Source organism: Odocoileus virginianus, chromosome 1 (assembly GCF_023699985.2).
Source record: "Odocoileus virginianus isolate 20LAN1187 ecotype Illinois chromosome 1, Ovbor_1.2, whole genome shotgun sequence".
Lineage (NCBI taxonomy): Eukaryota > Metazoa > Chordata > Mammalia > Artiodactyla > Cervidae > Odocoileus > Odocoileus virginianus.
Window position 1 is genome coordinate 53,481,163 of NC_069674.1, and position 24,444 is coordinate 53,505,606.

At 41.3% G+C, this 24,444-nt stretch overlaps 1 protein-coding gene across 2 annotated transcripts in view; it reads left to right on the forward strand.

Moving 5' to 3' along the window:
* Nucleotides 1–24,444, forward strand: part of BMPER (BMP binding endothelial regulator) — a 251,129-nt gene that overhangs the window by 171,792 nt on the left and 54,893 nt on the right. For both annotated transcript variants that reach the window (XM_070468378.1, XM_070468383.1), the window contains 2 exons: nt 5,840–6,169; nt 12,918–13,254. In XM_070468378.1, coding sequence (XP_070324479.1) covers nt 5,840–6,169; nt 12,918–13,254 — 667 coding nt within the window. The remainder of the gene's footprint in view (nt 1–5,839; nt 6,170–12,917; nt 13,255–24,444) is intronic.

Consider the following 24,444-nt stretch of genomic DNA (forward strand, 5'->3'; position numbering starts at 1 on the left):
ATTATTTGCTGTACACCATTTATCAAACTTAACTATTTTTGTGAGTTCAGTGGGGGAAGTATATTTTTCCTAATGAAATAGAATCTTTAATTAATTAACATTTTCATTTAGAAAATATTCGATATCTAATATGGATTATACCAGTCATTGCTGTTGGTAATGCATAGATAAAGCCGTTTATCCAATATTAAGGTAGATCCTCCAGTGTACAAGGCAGTGTGTCAGGCACTGAGAAGTATACACAGAATTTATGTGTAAGGAGTTTAAGCATTAAACTGGTTTAGGCATTAAGAATACATTATAACTAAAAGCTAGGGTAAAAAGGAACTATAGTTAACAATAGGGTCATCACAAGGAAAAAAAAATTGTAACTATATAAGGTGAGTGATGTTAACTAGACTTGTGGTTATAATTTCAAAATGTATACAAACAGAATTATTACATTGTACACACAAAACTAATATGAAATTATAAGTCAGTTTTACCTAAACTTTAAAAATTAAAAAAATTGAAATAAAAAGCTAGGGTAGAAAGTGCTTCCTCATAAGCATACTGTGGGTTTGGTGACCATATTTTTAACCCTCAAACCGAAAAACATAATGTGACTATGGGATCGAGTATTTGAAGTTGACCATCTCAGAAAGTCTGAGCCATGTGGTCAGTTTTGCTTTGGGGACTTAGAAGAGAGAGAATTGACTTTGGCTGAGGCATGAGTTGGTATATGAGCTAGAAGCTGAAGAATTCCGGTGCTGTGAACTGTGAGGTGTGGGCAGGCATGGCCAGGGCACAGCCAAGCTGAGCGGTGGGATGCCATGGTCTCAGATGGGGAGGCTGCACATAGGATGTCAGCCAGGGCTTTAGGGGTAAATTTAGTTTTTATTAGATCTCAAAGGTGTGGGGGTTGGGGGGAATGTGTCCTTTGCTCTTCTGCTTGGGGTTGGTAAGGATTTGAGGTCATGGAAGTTATGTGAAAAGAAATTTACATTCTTAGCACTCTATCAAATATTTTTTTCTTTTTTAAAATTAGTTTCAGGTGCCTATTCAACTTTAAAAAAAATCAGCTTTTTATTTGCAGATTTGTAAGTCTGTCTCGTGGATTAGGGATGAGTGGAAAGAGACTCACTATGCCCTTCCCCCACATTCACACAGTAAAATCAGATTAAGTTTTGATTTAAAAAGCCAAGGGTGTAAAATCTGAAAGGAATCCAGGTGCCCTTCGGTGGAGCTTCTGTTGGCTTTGCAGGCCCCCTCGGGGAAGCAGCTGTCAGGGACACCTCTGAGGGAGGCCAGAGCCTCCTGCATGGGGAAGTTCAGTTCCTGCTGGGTCTGTTTATATTGGCAGCTTACATCATGTCAAGAGGAGCCTAGACAAACAGCATAAGGGCTTGTGTTCAGGGCAGTGTTTCTAATCCCAGCCTTTCCTGGTTCTTGACCCAAACTTGGCATCATCACAGCTCTTACCCACCTGGGGTTCCCAGGGGGCCCTGCATGACCCAGTGGCCCTGGAATTCCACAGGGCCCATTTTGCCGCAGTTGATGTGGAGGAAAGTTGAAAGTCATGTTTTTATTTGATAGACTTCCTCGTGGTTAGAACACTATTCTGGAAATATACTGATCTGTTTGGTGTTGTGGTGCAAGGAGTTGGAGAGATGATCCTGTTCACAGAGGTACTAATGGACTGAGAATGAAAGTCACCTTCTGTGTTTTCAAAGTGACTTTAGTGACTGGGGAAATCTTATGTGAAGTGAAGAGGAAATAAAATTTCATGTACAGGATAATCTTAACTTTGTTAAAAATATACACAAACATACACACACACTCCCCACACACCCCAAAATAGTAAACAGGGATTATTTCTTGGTGGTGGAACCGTGAATGATACTTTTTTTATTCTTATGCTTTTCTGTTTTTGTTTTATTGTATTCTGAGGGAAGCGGGTTAGAATCTTCTCAATTTCTCTTATTTTTTTATGACAAGAAGTTATATGCGTACACGTGTGCTAAGCTGCTTCAGTCATGTCCAACTCTGCGATGCCATGGACTATGGCTCATCAGGCTCCTCTATCCATGGGATTCTCCAGGCACAAATACTGGAGTGGGTTGCCATGCCCACCTCCAATGAAGTTGTACACTTCCCCCTTAATTTTCATTGATGGATGTTTGAGAATAATCACTGCTCTCAGAAGGAAGGCATCTTATTAGAATAAACATACTCATGGCAGAAATAAATGTACCTGATGAGAATAAAAGCAAAACATTGGAATTTTTTTTCTAGAAGCAGCTTGACTCTCTTAATTCTCCTAGCTTTCTTATTAAACTGTGCAACATCAAAGAGATACATTTTAATTCAGTATTTTTAAGTTTCTAAAACAAATGTCCTTATTCCAAGAGTATACATAGTGATTGTAAATAATAAAATGTAAATAATAATGTATATACACATAAACAAGAAAGAGGAAAATAAATATCACACATAATTTCATTACCTAAGAGAAAAATACATTCTTAGTATTTGGGTTTATGCACTTCTAATCTTTTTATCCAGTGCCTAGACATTGTATACATATTACTGAAAACAAACCAAAACAAAAATGACATCTGATGATTTGACTTAAAGGACTATGAAAACACATACTGCTGCTTGTAAACTGACATTTTTCCATCCTCTGACTTAAATATATTCAAGCAGGGTTAACTATGGAAGGGTCTGTTTGTTTAGCTCTATCTCTCCAGCCTTCCCAGAAGACTGTGACTGGACATCAGGATGTCTTGGACTGTGGCTCATTTTACTGGGTCTGCTGAACAAAAATTATATGCAGGTACCATGTTCATTTTTGTTCCCTAGGTATTTCTCTAGTTTCTTTTTTCCTTTTCAGAGAGGCAGATTTGGTATCCCTGAGATTCTCACTCTCAGTTATTCTCCAGTGCACGTGTTCACTGCTTTTGCGGGATCTGGCATAGGGACCTTGAGGAGACAGAAAAAAGGGCCAAGGTTTCAAAATTATCTTAGTTCAGGATACAAATGTCCCCAAATGCAGCCCGTACTTCTCCGGCATCTTCTTCCTCATGAGATTTTGTTGGCTTCTTCTGTTTTGCCGTTACAAAGAAAATCATCCTGTTCTCCGAACCCTTCTCTTCCACAAGTTAAGGCCTCTTGAAAAATATCTTTCCTGATAGCCCTGCTCGGACGTAATTTCCCTTGCCTGGCATCCCTGGATGTCGCTCACTGCTTCCTGCCCAGCTACAATTCAGCTCAGCTTTTCCCTGGACTCCTGGGCCATGCTACAGGCAGTATATTTTCTGTTGCTTCTTTGAGGATTTAGTTTGTCATGTAATTGACCTTATTGACATACACCCACACTTGGACTCTTAAAAACAAAAGAACAACAAAAATGAAAACAGAAAAGCATAAGGCAGAAAAAAAAAAATCACTCATAGTTCTACCACTAAGAAACAACCTCAGTTTATAATTTTAGGGTTTGTAGGTGTTTGGATATTTATTTTAACATGGTCAAGATTTGTTGTATAGATCGAATTTGGTTTCCTATTTTTCATTTAACATGGCATAAGTATTTCTTCAATCATGAACATTATTTACAAACTTTTTCAATGACTAGATAATAGTTCATTTTATGGATTTACTGCCAAAGGCTTGGCTCTTTGTTTAATGTTAGGAGAAAATCTAAATATCCATTTTCTTAGAGTGTGTCCATGATCAGTAGGCATGGAGAACGGTGCTAAGGTGTGTAGTAAATTCTTGGTAAACGTTAGCTATGACTGTGTTTGTTAGTGATAATTTTGATGCAGCTGGAGTCAGAACACCTGGAGAAGCCACACGATGTCCCCTGCAGACTCCGGGCAGAAAGGGTGTAGGGATTCCCTGTGCCTGCTCAGCAGCAGCGAGAGGATTTCTCAGGAGTATAATTTCAGCTCCTTCATTTATATCTTGGCCGTTGCAAGCTGAAATCCATCTGTTAAGAGCTCAAGAGCTCAAAAACCTTGATTGGTTCTGGGTTTTCTTGTTGAGTATGTGGCATTAAAAACTCTGAAAAAGCCCTTTGCTTGAATTTAGTGCATCTGGTGGTCAAGTTAACATTGAGTTCTTTTGTGGCATGTGGTAGTATTAACTTTGAACTATACTTCTCCAGATGCCACTTGGGGTGTCCCAAAGAACTTCCTTGCTTCCTATCAACCAGAAAGCACCATTCTCATACCAGGGAGGGATTCCATTCATCAGAATGTGAGAGAAATGTGTGATAGGACAATTTTGAAAGCAATAACATGGAGAAGGGGACTGGAAAATGCAGTATGGAGTGGTTAACAGGTGGGAAAACTAGTTGGAGGTGGGTATAGGATTTGGAAAGTGGGGACTGTGATGCAACAAACTGAGTAAAATTGGAGTCATACTGAAAGAGCGACCATAAAAAAGGGTAAGAAAGAAATTGAAATGGAGGGTGAATTAAAATGTTGCTGCTGAGCTTTCAAGTTTTCTCTCCCACCTTCTTCCCCCAAGTAATGCCCTTTCTATATTCCTTAAAGTATTCATTGAAACCTATATATCAGAAATGATCAGTTCTGTGAGTCTTTATTAAATGTTGACCAGAAAGGCTTAGACAAGTAATTAATTTATAAAATTCCCAGTACATCTGATTTATGTGGAGTCACATGAAATTGACATATGAAATGACATAATGTATCATAAAACAACATTAATTTCCAAACACTTTAGAAATTAAAAGCAAATGTTTGCTTTGGATCCATTTGGTCCTACCAGATCTGTTGGCACATCCTTCCTCCTGATGGATGCTTCATTTTCCCCTTACATCTTCAGAATTATTATTTACATGAGATAGTGTCATGTTCTTGACCTGTTCTAGAAACTGATCTTTTTATTTTAGTTTGGACTAATTTCTCTGAATTTCTCATTTCCTGGTTGTGTATGCCTTCTTTAAAACAGATAAAATATCTTTATATGGGAAACAAATCAATGTCAAATTTTGTTTGAAAAAAAAGAAATGATATTTAATTTTCTATGTAAACCTTTGGAATGCCCTAAAGCATAAAACTTTACTTGGGTCTCATAAGTATTTGTATTACTGGTATTTTGAAGTGATGAATTCATTGAAATTTCTTAAACTTACTAAATGATGGTTTGTACAATTTATTTTTTATCCAATGTTTGATTTTGAATACAAAGATCAAAATATAGGAGGCTTGTATTTCTAGAAAATACACAGAGACAGTTTTATCAGTGTTTTGTTTCTTAACAACATTAAACATGTATCTGTTTGGCAAGTCTGTTTATCTGTCCTTAGAAATATATGTATTGAATGTAATACTTTTTTAAGACCATGAATAACATTTAGAATACCATGTTCCCTGATTTTTTGAATCAGTTAAAAGGAAACAATATTGTTGCTTTGATGAATTGTCATATATGCTACTGCCTTTTATTTATATTTTTGTTCTCCTTTATATGGATTATGAAATTTGGCCAGTTCTGTTTACAAAATCATCCTGGTTTCATTTCTCTAACCTTGACATTAAAACCATAGAAGCATATCAAGTCTCGAAAATAGAGATGCTTTAAAAATTTGGAAGTGTTATAAGTAACTTTTAAGTGTAAAAGCACCAGAAGTACTTCATGTCCTATGAGATTTGGTACAAACTTTTGGAACAACCGATTTTTTTTTTTTTTAAGTTGATTTTCCTTAGTGCATCTCTGCTCAGGCCCCCCCTTTATGGCAGGTGCCCCATCAGGTTTATTGCAGAGACCCCTGTTTTCTCTTTGAATCCTGTGCTCGGTTTATGACCTGCTTTTGTCTCTCACTCATCCGCAGAGCCCGGCGTCTGCACGGTGTTCGGAGACCCCCACTACAACACTTTTGACGGACGGACATTTAACTTTCAGGGGACGTGTCAGTACGTGTTGACGAAAGACTGCTCCTCCCCTGCCTCGCCCTTTCAGGTGCTGGTGAAGAACGACGCGCGCAGGACCCGCTCCTTCTCCTGGACCAAGTCGGTGGACCTGGTGCTGGGCGCCGGCACCGTCAGCCTCCAGCAGCACCTGACGGTGCGCTGGAACGGCTCGCGCATCGCGCTGCCCTGCCACGCGCCGCAGTTCCACATCGACCTGGACGGCTACCTCTTGAAAGTAACGACCAAAGCAGGTGGGCTTCCAGAAGCAAGGGCCTTCTGTGTGCCTCTGGCGCTTCCCTCTGTCTCACCAACGGGTGCCCGGGAGCTGCAGCTGCGCCCCCTCCTCCTCCGTGGAGGAAAACCAGAGGCAGAGAAGTCCACCAACCGCAGGCGTGGCCGCATTCTCCAGATGCCACCAAATAGCTGGAGAAAATTGGCATACTGAGGAGCCTTGCAATCTGACGCCAGTCAGCGGCATCTTGCGATCTGTCCACATCCAGTGTCTTTTCCTCCTCATTCCGAAAATAGCAGTTGTTCTACTCCGGATAACCACTGTCTCATGTTGTGTTGCTATTTTAGTTCACTGATGTCCAGCTTGGAATTGTCAGTGTCTTTCCCAGCTCAGCTAGTCATGTGCAGTTTCACATCTGTGAGAAAGAGTGTTTCCTTGTTAACATCTGTCCAAGAAGGAGGGAATCCTCAAAAGCAAATTGCAAATGTGTGGGTGTGCATATGGGAGTGGGGATGATGGGCTGTGTGACCAGCAGTCCTGTCCATTCTGGACCCGGGGAACGCTGCTTATTGAGTTGATGGGTACAACTGTCAGCTCCTGCTGGAAGACACTTATGGTGTTTGCTCTGAAAGCACTCTGTCCAGCTATGGGCTCATGGAGCTGGCCACTGATGCTGAGACCTTTTCTCAGCATCACCGATTGCCTGAGACTTGCTGGAATCTATTGCCACTCCACTGGCAGATACATTCCCCCTAAGCCAAACTGTTCGTAGTTGCTATTAAGTGACTCCTAGGGGTTCACAGAGGCCCACATGCTTGTCTGTGAGATGTTGCCTAAGAGAGACATCTTAGAAACAGAACTCAACCCTTCATTATCAGTCCCAAAGAATGAATTCAGTTTGTTACACATTTTATGATATCATGAATGGTTCCTTCCATGCTGCCTTTGGTTAGTGCATATTGTCAGCTGGATATTGAACTACATGTCCTCTTAGCATGCTGTTTTTTTAAGCATGATATTTGAGGAAGTCAGCATATATATATATATATATATATATATATTTTTTTTTTTTTTTTAGTTTTTGCATTGATGAGAATTTAACAATGTAAAAGCATCACTTGGGTTCCAGTTTCTTTATCTAATATGGATCAGAAAGGGAAACATTTGATAGAGCAGGCACTTTTGAGGGACCGCAGAGACTGTTTTCCATGGTACTTTCAGAACCCTGTTTTCTGTTCAAGTCAAAATATATTCGGTAAATTGATTTGAGCTGATGAAATGCCAGCTTAGCTAAACAAAAGCAGGAAATCAAGGAGAAACCCACGGAGATTTTTATTTAGAGAGTATGACATGGTTTCAGTGAGAAATGTTAAATATTAATGTATTTGAGCATTTTATAGAGAATGTTCACTTTTGAAAGTGGTAGATGTGATGAGTTCTGTTCTTTCAACTTCAGAGGGATTAATCCACTGCAGAAAATTCAGACACCAGTTGTTAACATTCAAATGACATGTCACTCTGCACATGTAGGCCTCAGCTCATCTCTTTGAAGGAGGCAACAATTTGTGGCTTCATGTAAAATGGACACAAGATGACCTATTATTACACAGTACTAATTAGAAGTACTTTGTTTATCTTTTTGCATGCCGGCTGAACATAATGGATACTACTGATATGGAAATTATTAGTCAGCCACAACCCAATTCTCAAAGGAATTCTGCATATTCAAAATTACTAACAGTCAAGGAGGTTCAGTACTGTTCCTCTCCCAGCTGGCAATACCTTATGGAATAAGTGTACTCTTTGTAAGGACTTCACATGGTAAAAATGAGCAAAAGGATGAGGCTGCTAAGAAAATAATAATAGATCATAAATGCCATAATTGGATTAGTGAATTTAACTCTTCTAGGCCTTGAATTCAGTTTTATAGTTTGTCTTCTTTTTTCCATCTCTCCTGCCATGATGCAGCTCATTTTTGTGGTACCTTTAATACCCAGGTGACCAACTTCCTGTTGCACATGGAAGCACAAACTTTCTGCTTCCTAGGGAAGAATTATATATCTCTGGGTGTTAAAATTGCTTTGTAATTATCTTTTGAATGGAGCAGTTCCATTTCCAGACAATAGTCCTTTCTACTCTGGTCCCCAAATCTCAGTTTGTACTACCCCTTAGGGGTGTTTTCATTTGTATTACCTAGTAATTATCTATCTAAAATATCACAGCATATCCTCTGAATGTTTGTTCTTCCTCCATAATTGTGTTTCATAAACTCAAGTGATCAAGGGATATTTCTTTGAAATAGCCATTTAAATCAAGACTGCAGGTGTAAGATGGGAGATGGAGAGAAGTGACTCTTGGCCCCTGTGGTTTGCAGACTCAGCACTTCATGATGGACTCTTTTGGAAGAAGAGCACAGGCGGCTGTGTAGCTTGGGTGGAATTAAGCAGTAGTTACATATCTAATAACAACTGGGGCAGTACAGAAGGTAAAGCAAGGTTTGGTAGCTTGAGAAGCTCTGCTCCTTCCTGTCACAACTCCCCTCTCTCCCCCGCCAAACTCTCCGCACTTAGCGAATCATTTAAAATATTTCCTTTCTGCCATCTGTTCACTTCATCAGCTCCACCTGAAAGAGTTACGTCAGATCCACCTGAAAGTATTAACATGTGGGAGTGTGGCTTTGTATTTTACTTTTGGTAGAACTCTATATCTGGGGAACCTGGAGTATATATGTGTTGTTGTTGTTCAGTTGCTAAGTTGTGTCCAACTCGTTGCAACCCTGTGAACAGCAGCATGGAGACTTCCCTACACACACACACACACACACACACACACACACACTCCTTTGGTATAAACTCTAAACAGAAAAAATTCTCCATTTTTAAGCATCACTATGGTATGTCTACAGATTTTGCACCTCCTCTCTCTTAAAACTGGACTGCAGCAAGAGCAACAATAACAAAAAAGAAATAAACAAAAGCAGCTACAAAATAAAAGACCAACAACTTTCCCACCAAAAAAAGAAAATTAGTAATCTGGAGCCAGGTCACACACTTGAAGGGTGAAAAACAGGTTGGTAAAACATTCACTGGTGAAAAGGAAAATTGGAAGACTCTTCATCCAGTGGAAGGAATGCGGCTGCTGCTCACATCCCAGATGAGACATGTGCTTCAGCTTTGGCCTTCTGACTGCCAGTTGTTTCTACCAATTTCCCATGCAGAGAATTGGGAAACTCATCCCAGCTGCAGAAAAGACTAACCCCAAACCCTCAAACACTTCCATGGCATTTTCATTTCATAAGATGCCTATTTAAAATCTCTTTTGGAAAAGCAATGTGTTTTTCAATTACAACTTATTCATTTTTTTTTTGCCTGTCACTACTGTAATTTACTTTGCATGGATTTTACTCATATGGAGAGTAAAAATAACCATGCAAATACATGTGTATATGATACAAGAATAGACAAAGTCATCTGTAGTCGAGTAAGTCATCCCTACACAATAGGAAGCCTAACATTGTTCTATGAATATCCTCTTAACATAATGACAAAAAGAGGAGGAAAAGAGAGTGAATTACAAATTATTCTCTTACTTTGAGGATTGTGTTTCATGAAAGAGATGTCAAGAATCTTGAGAAAAAAAGCAAAAGTGTTAGTCACTCAGTCGTGTCTGACTCTTTACGACCCCATGGACTGTATGTAGCTTGCCAGGCTCTTCTGTCCATTGAATTCGCCAGGCAAGAATACTGGAGTGGATAGAGAATATTACTGATGCAGGGATCGAACTCAAGCCTCCTGCCTTGCAGGCAGAATCTTTCCTATCTGAGTCACCAGGGAAACCCCAAGAATACTAGAGTGGGTAGCCATTCCCTCTTCCAGGGAATCTTCCTGACCCAGGGATCAAACCTGAGCCTCCTACATTGCAGATTCTTTATCATCTGAGCAACCAGAGAAGCCCAGAGTCTTGAAAAGAGTATATTTAAAACACAGTGGGCCTGCATCTTCTTAAGCATGCAGGAACCACCAGTCCATTGCAAAGAAAGAGTGACTGACTTGTTCCCTGTGAGTTGAATTCCCATGAACTCAGTTGCCCAAAATCTCAAATTTATTGTATCACTGCCAGTAATTTTGCTGGAGCTCCTTTGGATGTAAATTCTCGACCAATGTGGCACTTGGAAGAGCAGTGTTTGCCTGCTGTCTAGGAAAGAGATTTGTAGTTTGGAAAATTTTGCAAGGTGGAAAATCTTTGGAATTATGCTCTAAAAGTTAGAGCGTTGTATGGAATTGATTTTCTCCCTTCGTTTCTCTGGCTGGGCAGCTGCCTAGTTACAGGAGTATGAGGTCAAGTTTCTTCTATACCTTAGAGAGTATATTACAAATCAAATTATAGTTTGCTTGTCTTTTTGCAAAATGTTATTTCAGTGTCTTAACTGGCATGAAATTCACAAATTTCTTTGTCTTTGCCGACCCATTGTATCAATTTACAGGGTAATTTATTCATTTAGTGAGAATATACTATGCGCCAGATAATGTGTTTGATGATGGGGCATGAAGAAATAGAAATTGTTTTATACAATAGTTGTGATGGTCAGAATTGACCCGATATTTGAGTTCCTCACAGTAGATCAGTCCAGTGTGTGGACAGACTAGCAGCGTGTCCTTGCTCTGATCACCTTGTCCCATCATTGTCTTCTCTTCACTCAGTTACTCCCACAGCCCAAAAGAGACTTTCTTATGACCTTCTTCCCTTCTTTTTACCGAATTCTATTCAATTGATTTTGGGAACTGAGCTGCTTCTCCTGACCAAGAAACCTTCTCTACTGTTTGCCTTGGGCTGAGAATGCTTCCATTCCTTTCATGTACTATACCATGATTTCCATGTGAGTCTTTTGGTTTATTTCTTGAGAAATCCAGTTTTAGACCATTGGTTTATTCTACCAATAATTTCCACTAAAGCAGATCTGTAACTCTTATGTCAGTTGTGTGGCCTGCTCACAGAATGCTATTTGGCCAGGCTTCTCTCCTCTAGGACCATGACCAAAGGAATATTGGCTTTATAATATTGGCTTGGGGAATATTATCTGTAGCCTCGTACTTCTGGGTGTTTCCTGCTGATCTTACATCACTCTAATGTTGCCTTATGCCAATTTTATATTCAGACAAGATCCATTCCATCCCTCCCCACCCCTTTCTTCTTTCTCATCACCACCTTATCTCCCAACTTCTGAGCATCTTCTGAGCATTTACTCATCAGGCTAATATTGATCTTTCAGGAACAAAGATAAAGTCTTCTTTTAAAAAAAAAAAAGAAGAAGCAGCTCATTCTGGATATTCAGAAAGGACTAAATCAAAGACTAGATTTTGTCAGAAATCCAAGAGGGTAAGATTGAAGACACACAGCTGGGGGTACTTTCTATTTTTCTGTTAAAACGGAGCATTCTTTGTGAGCTGTCATTCTTAGGAGACAGTGACAGTGAGTGAGGAGGAGTCCAGGGCAGAAATGCACTGTGACCTGTTGTAGATGTCCCCTTGGTGCTCATCTGCAACACTGGTACCTAGTTCATCCATTCACTGGGCGGCTCAGGCACTGCCAAGATACTACCAAGAGAACAGTAAAAAGAGCTTCCACCACACACTTGAGACATAAAGAAAATGATAATACCAGAATCATCATTTGCTCTGGGTTGATCCTCAAAAGACTCTTCTTGAAACCCTCTCCGTTGCCTTATGGGTAATGTGTTCACATACTGCATCATTTCTTCCTGACATCCTGATCAAACTGATCTGTGCTGTGTGACAGCAGAACCTGGCTGTCTGACCCATGACAGAAATTCCACTCTTCAGTGGGGTCATTTGTTACAGTAAATCCTAGACACTCAGGGCTAGCAGGTCTGGAGAAAATGAATGTTCTCAGACAAATTCTCCAACTGTTTAGATGGTCAGTTCAGCAAACCAAGAAAGGATTATGTTCTTAGCCTTGTGGAGTGAAGATCCTTTCCTCAGTGAACAGTGCTGTCCAGGTGATTCTGTCCAGCACGTGAGGAATTTTGACCTGTAGCCTGGTAGCCTCCCTGCTTGCTCAAATGTTGAAGCTTATGATCAGCCTGGGTATGCATGGAGGCCCCAACCTAGGTCTCATGACATCTTAACCATGGAAGCATGGTTTAAACAGCTGTGTGTATCTCATGGATGACTGTAAAATAATGAAGAGGCAAATGTTTTCATTTGTATGAGTGTTATCCTTTGAAGGGGATATGTTCAGAAGCTTTATATTTATTACTTTAATACTTCCACTATGGCAAATAATTTGGAAAATTTCACTTGGCACTAAATATCATCATATGGGGGGAATATTGAAGAGAAAATTTCACTGCAAATTATCATCTTTCTTATCTTTGTACACATCTTATCATTTCCACATTGTAGTAGTTGTTGGATAAATGAAAACATGATGTGAACCAAGACAATTACTCTGAAAAAGGGCAAAAATATAAACCCTAGAATAACATGGTCAATGAAGAATCATCTGTAAGTCACACTGTGTAAGATAACATTGTAAGGGCAAACCTCATATGTTTAAAAAGTTCTAAGCCCCAATAAGTGATTTGTGTTATATCACACAATCTTTGATGTGGAGAGATTGAAAGATAATCAAGATTTCACTGAGGTCCTTCGTGTTCCTTGTTAGAGGACAGTCATATGTACTATATAAGAATCTACACTTGAAAACTGTTGGTGGATTTAAGAGTGATTGCTCCTTGTTTCCTCTAGGTTTGGAAATATCCTGGGATGGAGACAGTTTTGTAGAAGTCATGGCTGCCCCCCATCTCAAGGGCAAACTCTGTGGTCTTTGTGGCAACTACAATGGACATAAACGTGATGACTTAATTGGTGGAGACGGAAGCTTCAAGTTTGATGTGGATGACTTTGCCGAGTCCTGGAGAGTGGAGTCCAATGAGTTCTGCAACAGACCCCAGAGAAAACCAGTACCTGAACTGTGTCAAGGGACAGTGAAGGTAAAGCTTAGAGCCCATCGGGAATGCCAGAAACTCAAATCCTGGGAATTTCAAACCTGCCACTCAACTGTGGACTACACTACTTTCTACCGGTAAGTACAGTGCTTTCAGGAATGGGCTGGGGTTACACACCAGGGATAGACTTGACCTTGGAACAGAAACTGTCAAATTCCTTGGTGTAGCAGGGCCCCCAAAGCATAGTCTAAACACCCCTACTTCTTTCTTGTCTTGAGACTGATCTCCTCTTGAATCAGTCCCACTTTATGTCTCAAAATAAGAAATTGGATTATTTTTGTGTCTGCAGGTTCCCTGGGAAGCTAGGGACACCCTAGGGTTTTTCCAGGTGTTAGCTTGACTCTAAGATTGAGGAGTGCTTCCCAAATTCTGGCCTGAAATACAATGGTTTAGGTCAGAAATGGGAATCTCAAATCACTCTGGCTGCCTCTGGGTATTTCAGTGAGCTCGGTTATTCTAGGTTTAAGGAAGGGTTCATCAGGTCTTTCCCATGGTCTAGCCCCAAACAAATCTACACATAGAAAATGAGGTGGCCAGATGAGAGCTTCTTGGATTTTAGCCAACCATGAGACTTTGTGTCCAGAGTTAGAGGAGTATAGAAACAGGGCTTAAGAGATGGAGGAAGGAAGGTCTCTCATTAAGACTGTGGATTCCACAACCTTTTCTAATTCTGATTAACCCCCTTCCATACAAAGCAACTGGTTATAAAGGAGACTTGGCTTTGACATCCATGCTACAAGGTTGCATTTGTGAATGGATGAATTTGGCCTGGTTATACTTCCATTTACTACAGGATTCCATGGGTTCAAGAACTGTGACTATCTATAACTTTAACCACCACTGGGTGTGGGAGGAAACATGAGATGAACACACCCCCAAAAGGCTTTGTTTAAGTGATTTGCCCGTGCCTCTTAAAATGAGAAAACTCCTGTGGTCTGAAGCCACAGAGAAGTTATTTTTACTCTTTAATTGCCACCAGTTTATTTCCCCTAGTTCTCATTAAATGTGATTTTTTAAAAATTTATTTGATCTTTGGATGTAAAAGATAAAGTTCTATAAAGTCAGCTCAAAGTGTGGTGAAAAAGGATGACCCCTGTCATCACAAATTCCTGAACATGGCTGCATCTGTCAAACCATTTGGCTCCAACTCATGTGTTTAGTTTCTTCAAGCCATTTTCTGGTTGTAATTTGAATTCTCTGGGTTCCCTTCTTTCTCCTCCCTAAACCACCCAATAGATTGACCTCACCCTGGTATATTGAAATGGAAAGATCTTTAATGTACTCTGGAGTGAGTTAAGCACCTGGATAGACAAACCAGGCTTCACTTTGAAACTAAATACCCATCACTTGAAAGTCTATGGGAAGCAGTTGTTGTTTAGTCGCTAAGTCATGTCTGACTCTTTTGTGACTCCATGGACTGTAGCCCATCAGGCTCCTCTCTCCATTTAATTCTCCAGGCAAAGATACCAGAGTGGGTTGCCATTTCCTCCTCCAGGGGATCTTCTGTACCCAGGGATCAAATCCGTGTCTCTGAATTGGCAGGTGGATTCTTTACCGCTGAGCCACCAGGGCAGCTTGAATAGAAAGCAATAGAGCACAGTAGTTAAGAACTTTGTGGTCTCTCTGAGCTAAAAATCCAGCCCAGCCATACAAACTTGAACAGTTATTTCAGTTATTCAAACCTTGGTTTGCTTATCTGGGAAATGCAGATGGTAAAAGAACCTACCTTGAAGAGCCATCATTCAGATTCCATGAGATGATAAACGTAAACACATCTGCTTAACCCAGTAATGCCCCCAAGTATTAAGTACTCTGTCATTGTTGGCTATTATCATATCTTCTATCATTAATTAAATGATTAGCAAGCATTAATGCCTCTTTTGGATGCTTTCCTAGCCCAGTCGTAAATTTGGATTGGACCCTTCTCTGTCTGAAATAGAATGGAAAGGCTATACTTCTCCCAGGACCCTAGCAGTCCACACCTTTGGTCTTCATCCCATTTCAAAGGAATGTGTTGAAAGCAAAAACTGGAGAGCAGGCCTGTAGAGATTCATCCCTTTTTGCAAATTTCTATTTCTTTGCTCTTTGGTGATTTATTTTGTATTATGATCCCTGGACTGTGAGCAGGAATATGATGAGCATCTTGGCAGAAGTCGTGAGAAATGACGTTGACATGAACAGAGAGAATGGGAACTGTTAGGTGGCCAGACAGATGCTTGCCTTCTGCTCTTGAAAATTGCTACAATAGCTACAGTGGCACAGTAAAGGATGAGGGAGTCACTGTGTAACAGGCTGGGTGCCTGAGTTTGGAGAGCTTTTGAGAATGCTCTGAGGATCTTTGTGTACTGAAGTTTGGAGGATAGAGTATGGTGGGAGGTGAGCTTATGTTCTGCTATGTGTGGTGTAGGGGCAGAACCCCCTTCTGGGCCAGCCACTCACTGGAAGAGGCAAGGGGAGCTCAGGAAGGCAGAGCTGAGCTATCCTGACTGTCACTCACTTTGTTGAAGACCTCACTCTCCAACTGAGAGGTTCACCTTCAAGAATTTTCAAGTGAGAGTGGCCAGTATTGGGTAGATCTTGGATTTCTTTCTTTCTTCCAAGTACAGATGTGGCAGGAGAAAGGAAAGAAACAGGGTCGGCAGGAAAGAGAATTCTGTTCTCAGGCAATCTCCAGCAAGGACCAAGCCTTAGGGAGGCTTTGAGAAGCAAAGGACTAAGAAGGTTCCAGGCTGGGTGTAACCTCAACTCTGCCACTTGCTAGCTGTGTGGTCCTGGTAGCTTGCTGAGCTTCAGATTCTTTGTCTGTAGACTAGACATGGCAGCAGCTACCTGGCGGTGCTCTTCCAAGGCCTGAGGTCAATGGGTAGTGCCATGTTGGCATGTGATAGACAGGCAGTCTTGGTCTTGGCACAGTATGCTTTATGCTGTGTACCTTCCTTTTTATGGAGACCCTTGTCCCCGCTCAGCCACTACTTTTCTGATTCATGATATCTTCTCCTGTTCTCATTGTGGAGAACAAATTAGAGAGAGTCTCACTGATGTCTCTGCAGAGCAATTAAAAATGAAAAAAAATTCTCTTTTGTGACATTGAATGAAATATAGTAAGTTAAGATTGCATTGTAAATGTTTAAAAAAATTGTTGTTTTTTGTCTTATCTAGAAAAATGGTACAGATGAACCTATTTCCAGGACAGAAATAGATGCAGACTTAGAGAATGGATGTGGGTGGGAGAGGGGGAGTGGGTGGGAGATTAGGATTGATATATATGCAATTATTGTTCAGTTGCTAAGTCGTGTCTGACTTTCTGTGACCCCATGGACTGCAACATGCCCATGCGTAAAATAGATAGCTAGTAGGAATCTGCTATAAAGCGCAGGAAGCTCACCTCAGCATCCTGTGATGACCTGGGTTGGGTGGGTTGGAGGTGGGGGAGGGAGGAAGGCTCATGATGGAGGGAATATATGTATACATATGGCTGGTTCACTTCATTGTGCAGAAGAGACTAGCACAGCATTGTAAAGCAATTATACTCCAGAAAAAGAGCGTAATACATGTTCCTTGTATAATAGTTAAGTAACATTAAAAAGAATAAAGAAGAAAATAGCTATCACATGACATTCCATACATGTGAATGTTTTCCTGCATATTTTATGTCATTGGTGGAATTTCTAAAACGAAGCTTAAAACACTGTCAATGTTCTGTGTTAAGTGCTGTGATCTTTTTTTATGAGTCAACATAGGACTAGAGAGATATGCCTTGATGTCATGAAAGGTCCTATATGTAAATTGTATATAAATTTGATTCCTTTCATTTTCTCCTTATCCTTCAAAGAAATATCTGTATTTTCCTTTAAGACAAAGAATGAAGTTGCATAATATACGAGTGCAACCTTCCAAGTGCCGTTGTATTTGTTACGTAGAGAGGGAGAGGATACAGGAGGTATTTCTCTGAGGAAATTTTACCACTTTTGGGTTTCCTTAATCATGTGGCAATTTCCACAGGGAGAATTCTATTATAAATATGAGATAGTTCTTCCTATAAGATCAAAATAATAATTCTGGTTTCTCTGAATTAGAGTTTACTTTTGAGATGTCTAGGACTTAGAACTCATTTTATTTTAGTCTTATCCAGTTCAAAAATTTTAATAATAAATTGTCTATTGTCTAAAAACTCAAAAACTTTTGCAAATTATTTTTTTTTCTCCTTTGGGAAACTTTTACAGTTTTGCTTATTTTTTCTTCACAAATTAGTTTCCACCCATCATGACCTCATTTCGTATAAAAATGTAATATTCAAAATCTTTGTGATCAGCATGATTTGGTTTCATTAACCCATTGAATATGTTTGGATGCAAAATAACTTAATCATGAATCACCTAAAAATTGAGTCGTCCTCCAGTTAGTTAATCCCGCTTGCAAGTGTTTTGCATTAGCCTTCGATGGTGTGTTACCGAGACATTTCCGGTACAAGGGAGGTAGGTAGTATCCTGTGAAAGCATGAATGTGAAATCATTTCAATTATATCTGGATTCAAACATAGGTTCCCCTGAGGAGAAGATGCTGTCTTTGTGTCTCTTCCCTCATCTTTTATTTTCACTTCCCTCCGCCAGCCTCATGTTGCCTTCTCCATCTGTGTCTTGACTGCTACCTGAGAAATCCAGGAGAAGTAGGCCGCCCCCAACCCCAGAGCCAGCACGGGGTCCTCAGCAGCCCGGGTCCACTGACCACCCTGACATAGACCATGCTGATGAGGCCAGCCCTGGCAGCCCCAGGGAGAGAAGGAAGCCAGGAGATGGGCTGGGCTGTGTGGGCCACTCTGGGGAGAGAGAGACCGCCTATACCTTGGGCTGGGGAAACACTAGCAGTGGGCTTCTTTCCTAGCTCAGGTCTGAATCTTGGATGAAGTAGTTGCAAGTGAGTATTTAACCTGTCAGCAAAGCGGGCCTCTCCCGTCAGGTCAGGCCCACATTTCAGAGAAGCCGGGAAAACGAATGTGCACTGTCACAAAGCCCAGGCATTTACAGACCACAGTCGTCTCAGGACTATTTTCCTCTCCTCACTCCCCTTCATGGGGTATAATTCACTGGAGCGAAAGCTCCGTCTACTTGTTCGGTTTGGGAAAATGTCTGGGGATCCCCAGTCTAGGAAATGTTCTTTTCTTTTCATGCAGTGGTTTTTACATCTGTCAGGAGTTGAAGGAAGGCCAGAGGATTCACAGACATGTCCTTCCTGCTGAGGTCCTGGGAGGTAGGTGGTGGGAGTTTGTGCAGGAGAACGTTGGAACCCCGACAGCACCACAGTGTTGGAGATAATGGCGCCCGGGGACTGCCGGTGGCTTTCTTCCAGGGGAAGATCACAGCCTTTGTGGATGACCCACTTTGTGTTTTTCTATAAAGGAAACTCATCATTTATTATAAAACTAGAGGAGGGATCCAGGCAAGGAATATAGACTTAATGTGTGCATGTCTGTTTGTATGAGAAAATCGTATAAAGCTAACTGCTATTCTGTAATTCAAATCAAGCCAATCTTCCCTTGCTTCAAAGAAGGATGTTCTTGGAACATTTCTGTTTACAACTTTTAATGAGATGTCTCAAATTGCCATTAGAACTAGGGTCCTAAATCAAATGAGATGTTCATTTTAAAGTGTGATGCTCTAAACGTGCCTTTTTATTATTCCTTTGGCAAACTCAAATTTTCAGGATGAGCCGCCAGTCTGTATCTGTAATAAAGGTGACACCAGGTGGCAGTAGACTTCAGCCCTTAAAGTTCAACATGTTTTTCCTCCTCAGTAGCTCACTCCTTTTTGTGATTTTTTTTTTTTTAGAGTCAATCCTAGGCTGCTCCTTCACTGTATCTAAACATATAATGCCCGTTCCTTCCTCTGTGTCCTTGTCTTTCCCTTGCCTGAGATGCCTTCATTTTCTACATTGATTTAAGCTGAAGGCACAGCTCAGATTTCATCCTGGGCCTCTGTAAATGTTCTTCTTTGCTTTCTTAGAGATGCTGATTGTGTTTATCCTTATTTAGCACATATACTATGTTGTATTTGTTGCCATTGTCTCATGCCAGCATTGGATTTTAGCTTCACTTGGTATTGGGGCATGTCTTTTCTACTCTTTCATATTTCATCCAGCATCACTCCTGGAAGTTCTGCTTTGGGGAAAGTTTTCTTAGCTCCCTTCCTAACCTCTCTGTCATTGTTATTCTCTCTGATCTCCTTGTGGCTTCCACCCCGTGTCAACTTCATCTTAGATCTTTATCCCCACACTTGTTACACACTTAGAGTCAGAATGTGCACACTGTTCTGTCGTTTCAGAGAACAGACTAGTCAGAGCTTCTGGTCCACCTTTGATGCTGCAGAAACTATCTGCTCAGTCTGTTACTGTGCCTGCCAGGAGCATGCCTCTGAGTCACAGAATCTAATCTGCCTACTCACTTGTAAGCCACTTGGACCTACTTGATTCAATCTGTCCTTTCTATTTATAGTTGGGTAATATTTGTCCTTGCCATCTTCTTGTGTGGTATTTTGACCTATAGATATTTCTGCATTGACCTCTGCCATCATCTTATTCTGTGAAGTCATGAACTGGCATTGACTCTTCTTGGTCACAGTATGTGATGCTATTCATGGAAGCATCACAAGGAAGTTCTCCTGAGCCTTTTAGAATCCTGAGTTTTTATTGGACTCGATCACCTACTGCCTGTGTGGCCGACCTTCTGTAGCCCCTTCCAGAGGTCATGCTAAAGCCTTCAGTCTCCAGCTCTTCTGGAGGCTAAAACTGTTATCAGGTGGCCCAAAGCCCTCAGCATAAAGCACATTAATAGAGGGTCTCATAGCCAAAAGTGTTAGTCCCCCAGTTGGGTTCAACTCTGTAACCCCCTGGTCTGTAGCCCACCAGGCTCCTCTCTCCATGGAATTCTCCAGGCAAGACTACTGGAGTGGGTAGCCCTTCTCCAGGAGGTCTTCCCAACTTAGAGATCAAGCCTGGATCTTCTGCATTGCACGGCAGATTCTTTTTACCGTCTGAACCATCAGGGAAGTCCCAAAGGGCCCAGGCTAAAAAAAGACTCTCCTGTCAGGCAGGGCATTCCAGGGGCCTAGAGATCACTCTCCAGGAGCTTAAGGTCAAAGCCAGACCCTCTTTGGGCCAAGTTAATTCTTCACTATACAACCTGCCTGGCTCAAGGTTAAATGTAATTTCAATTTGATTTTAATGTTAGCTTGGAGTTTATTTTCAGCATAAACTTCCTGGAATCCTGCAGTGTTTCTCCTCAGAAAATTGCATCCTGGATTGTAATTAGATGGGGCTTTTGAATACAGATTTGAATGAGTGTCATTGTAGCAGATAAAACACTAATTATTTTGTAGCATCTCTGTTGGTTGCTTAGGGTACTTTGATGACTCCTCAGTGAGCAGGAAGCCATGTGGTGTAACTTTATTATCTTTTCATTATCAACAGGTGTAAAGCCCTTTCTAGCCACAAGAGCAACGTGAGTGGTGGCTGACATGAGGAATGTTTTCTTTATGTTACTGTTGAGCTAAGTGGGGCACTGAGCAGCGAGGGGATTCACTTCAGGGCCACCCATGAAACCTGAGTGGCCAGCCTGATGGGACACCTGGTCTTGGGTTTCTTTCTCAGAACTGAGCTGGAGCCAGTATGGCCGATCTCAGAGTCTATCATTGTCCATTCAAGTTTTTGAATATCCTGCTTCTGCCATGAGCTTATAGAGGAGGATTTCATTAATCATTTAATTCACTTCTTTTGCAACTTTTGAGTGTGTTCACGCTGCGTGCCAGGGACTGCTGTAAGGACTGAACAAGAGAACCAAAGGCTTTTCCTTCAGACAACTCCTAGTCTAGTGTGGACAGACAGTGATAAATAAGAAACAAGGTCGTTGTCAACTGTGAGAAGATGAAGCAGGGAATTAGTTGTGATGTGATAAGGTGAGCTAAGGCACCAACTTGGAATAAGGTAGACAGGAAAGTCTTCATGAGGAGTGCTCCTTTGCGTGGAGCCCACCCAACATGGGAAGGACTGGGGAGGGGGCCTGTCCTGGGTGGGGAAGGGCAGGCCCCAATGCAGGAAGAGTGTGGCCTGTTGAAGACCAGAAAGGAGGCTGTCAGTACTGGTGCCTTTAGAAAGTGCTGGGTATGCTGCTGATAACTGCATGAGCTTGGAAGTAAATCCTCCTCCGGTCAAGGTTCAGATGAGATGTGTTTATTGAACTTTATTGTTGAGCCTTTCCTGTTTTCCTCATTCAGTAAGTTTTCATTTTATTGCATTCTACATGTAGTTTTGTAAGCTGATGTAAATCCTTTCTGGAACGAGTTGAGGAATAAGTGACAGTGGCCAGGGGAAAGAGATCTAACAGCTCTGAATGTCTATTTTTTGTGTGAAATAGAGATAATATCACCAACAGATTGCTCATGAGGCTGGATAAGGTTTCCCTTGAAATGCCCAGGTGGAAGCACAAAGGAATCCACTTCCCTTGGCCGTGTCACTGTATCATAGCACAGTCTAGTGGCATTCTGCCCTGATCTCTGAGGTTGCAGGTTGTTCCATGGAAAGTTAAGGTATGCGCTTAGATGCCAGAATGCCTCAGAACCAAGAAAACCTGGGCACGGTTGTCCTCAGAGATGGCCCTGTGTGGGCTGGCTTCCATGAGACCCCAGACAGATGGGTTGGATCTTGGATATTTTGTGAGTCCAGCACTGTGACTCAGTGAAGCCACAGGGACAGAATCAGATCATGTAAAATCAGCCAGCATCCTGGCAGGGTCCGGGGCCTTGCAGAGGTGGCTCACTGGCTCCTATGCTCTGGGAGCTCAGGGCTGTCCTGGGTTTGATGGTCATCCAGGACTCTTTGACTATTTCTCAATCAAGCTGGCAAAAATTACAGTCGATGGACGGTGTGCAAATATGAAATAGGAGGGAGGCTCTTGTGATCCTGGATCCTCCTACACATTGTCCTGTATGGAAATATTATAGTCAACCTCAATTTTCTTCTGACCTGGCAAAGAAAAGGAGCAGTTAGCTTTCATACACAGGCTTTCACAGGGGCTGGTGTTTCAATCAAGGACCAATAATTCAGGAGTGTGTATGTGTTTAAAAAAAAGACTGGATGTGGGGGCAGTTTTGTTAAAGAAGAAAATGCTGAATTATTATTCTTTTGTTAAGGAAGAAAATGCTGAATTATTATTTTTTTATATCTACAGGTCTCTTTTCTAGACTAAAAGTCAATGATTCATGTCTAGGAATCAATGAGATCAATAATGAATTAGAACAGGTATATATTATCTGTTGTAAATACACACACACACAGGTTATTTTATTGTTAGGATTCATTGATTAAATAATTCACCAGGCGCTGTTCAAGGTGCTGGAGGTATGGCAGTGATTGAGATAAATGAGTCCTCTGGCTCACAGTTTGCAGTGCAGGCTAGTGGGTGAGAAAGATGAGTAAACAGGAGTGTAGGTAGGAAAGGATACATCTTTAATAGAAGATTCATAGGATGTTATGGATATCTTCCAGGGTCATGGCTTCCTGGAGGAGGTGACTTTCTAAGCTGAAACCAAAAGCATATGTAGGAATTAACTGCACAAAAAGAATAGGAGTTTGGGGAAGGGCATAAAGGAAAAGATTCCAGCCATGGAAGACTGTGTCTTCAAAGACATGAAAGCCAGCGAGATCCTGGCATAGGCAGCCAACAGGTGTTCAATGAGGCGGTGTCGGAAACTGAGAGGGGTATGGACTGTGGGTCAGGAGGCAAGGCCATGACCAGATCATTACAGTTTTATGCCCCAGCATTCATCAGACATGAAGGGGGAACACTGTACTGTCTTTCAGCCATTAATTGGGAGCAGCTTATATCGGGCATTGGTTCAGTAAAGTTGAAAATTTATCATTTTTTCATCATTCATTTACTTCTCATTTTGTATTTACCAACTGTGTAGTCTATGCCTTAGGTCATAGTTCTCAAACTTTGGCAGGCATCATAATCATTTAGACAGCTAGATCTGTGCTAGACATTTAGACATTTAGATCTAATGGGTCTAGGCCAACCACTGAGAATGTACATTTGTAACAAGTTCCCAAGAGATGCTGGGACTCTGGGATCACACCTGGAGAACCTTAGCTTGAGGTGGAGAAATTAGAACTGCTTCCGGATGTTTGTGCATCCCCAAGGGACTCAGTTCATTGAGCCTTGGTCTACTCCAAGACCTTTTTATGGCTGATGGGGCTGATCTTTCCTTGTCTCATATAGTCAGCCTCCACACATTAGAGATGAGAACACAGAGTGGGTTCATGGGAAAGGGATTAGGAGCTTAGCACATGCCGCCTAGGCTAACGTGGTCATTGGAGCTCAGTGGCATTTTTTTTTTTTTTTTTTTGGTGTGTTTAAAGTTCAGGCACCAAATGGAATACTACTCAGCCATAAGAAAGAATGAAATTTTGCCATTTTCAGCAACATGGATAGACTTGGAAGATATTATCCTGAGTGAAATAAGCCAGCAAAGAGAAACACTGTATGATAACACTTATATGTGAAATCTAAAAAATGCAGCAAACTAGTGCGCATAACAAAAAAAGCAGACTCATAGATATAGAGAACACACTAGTAGTTACCCATGGGGAAAGGGAATGTGCAGGGGGCAATATAGGTGGTTAAGAGATACAAGGTATTAGAAATACAATGGACTACAAGGATATATTATACAACACAGGGAATATAGCCGATATTTTACAATCACTATAAACAGAGTATAACCTTTAAAAATTGTGAATTACTCTGCTGCATACCTATAACTTAGATAACATTGTACATCAACTATACTTCAATTTAAAAAAAATGGAAAAAAAATACAGACACCAAACTCAACCTTTAAATATCTTGTTTTATAAATAAAAAGGCCCTGGTTTTACTGCTTCCTTATTTGAAAGGCCAAGCCCCAGCAGAAGTGCTGAACTTGTTTGGCTGGGCCATTTGGGAGTCAGAATTAGAATCCAGAATTCTCCTGGCCACTGAAATAACTCTTCACAGAGCACCCAGTCCTGGGAACCACCTTGGTCACTTTGGGATGAATGACCCAGTGCCCAGCAAGTGCCCTCTCTGGAGAGAAAGCTGGATACAGTGAGGCTCTGTTGCTGGACCGGATTGGAGCTGGTGTTCCCTGGCAGAGACAGAGCTGCCCAAATCCTCCCTTCCCCAGCACAAATCCAGACAGGCCTGGAACTGGGAGCCAGGCTGGTGAGCCCAGGGATGG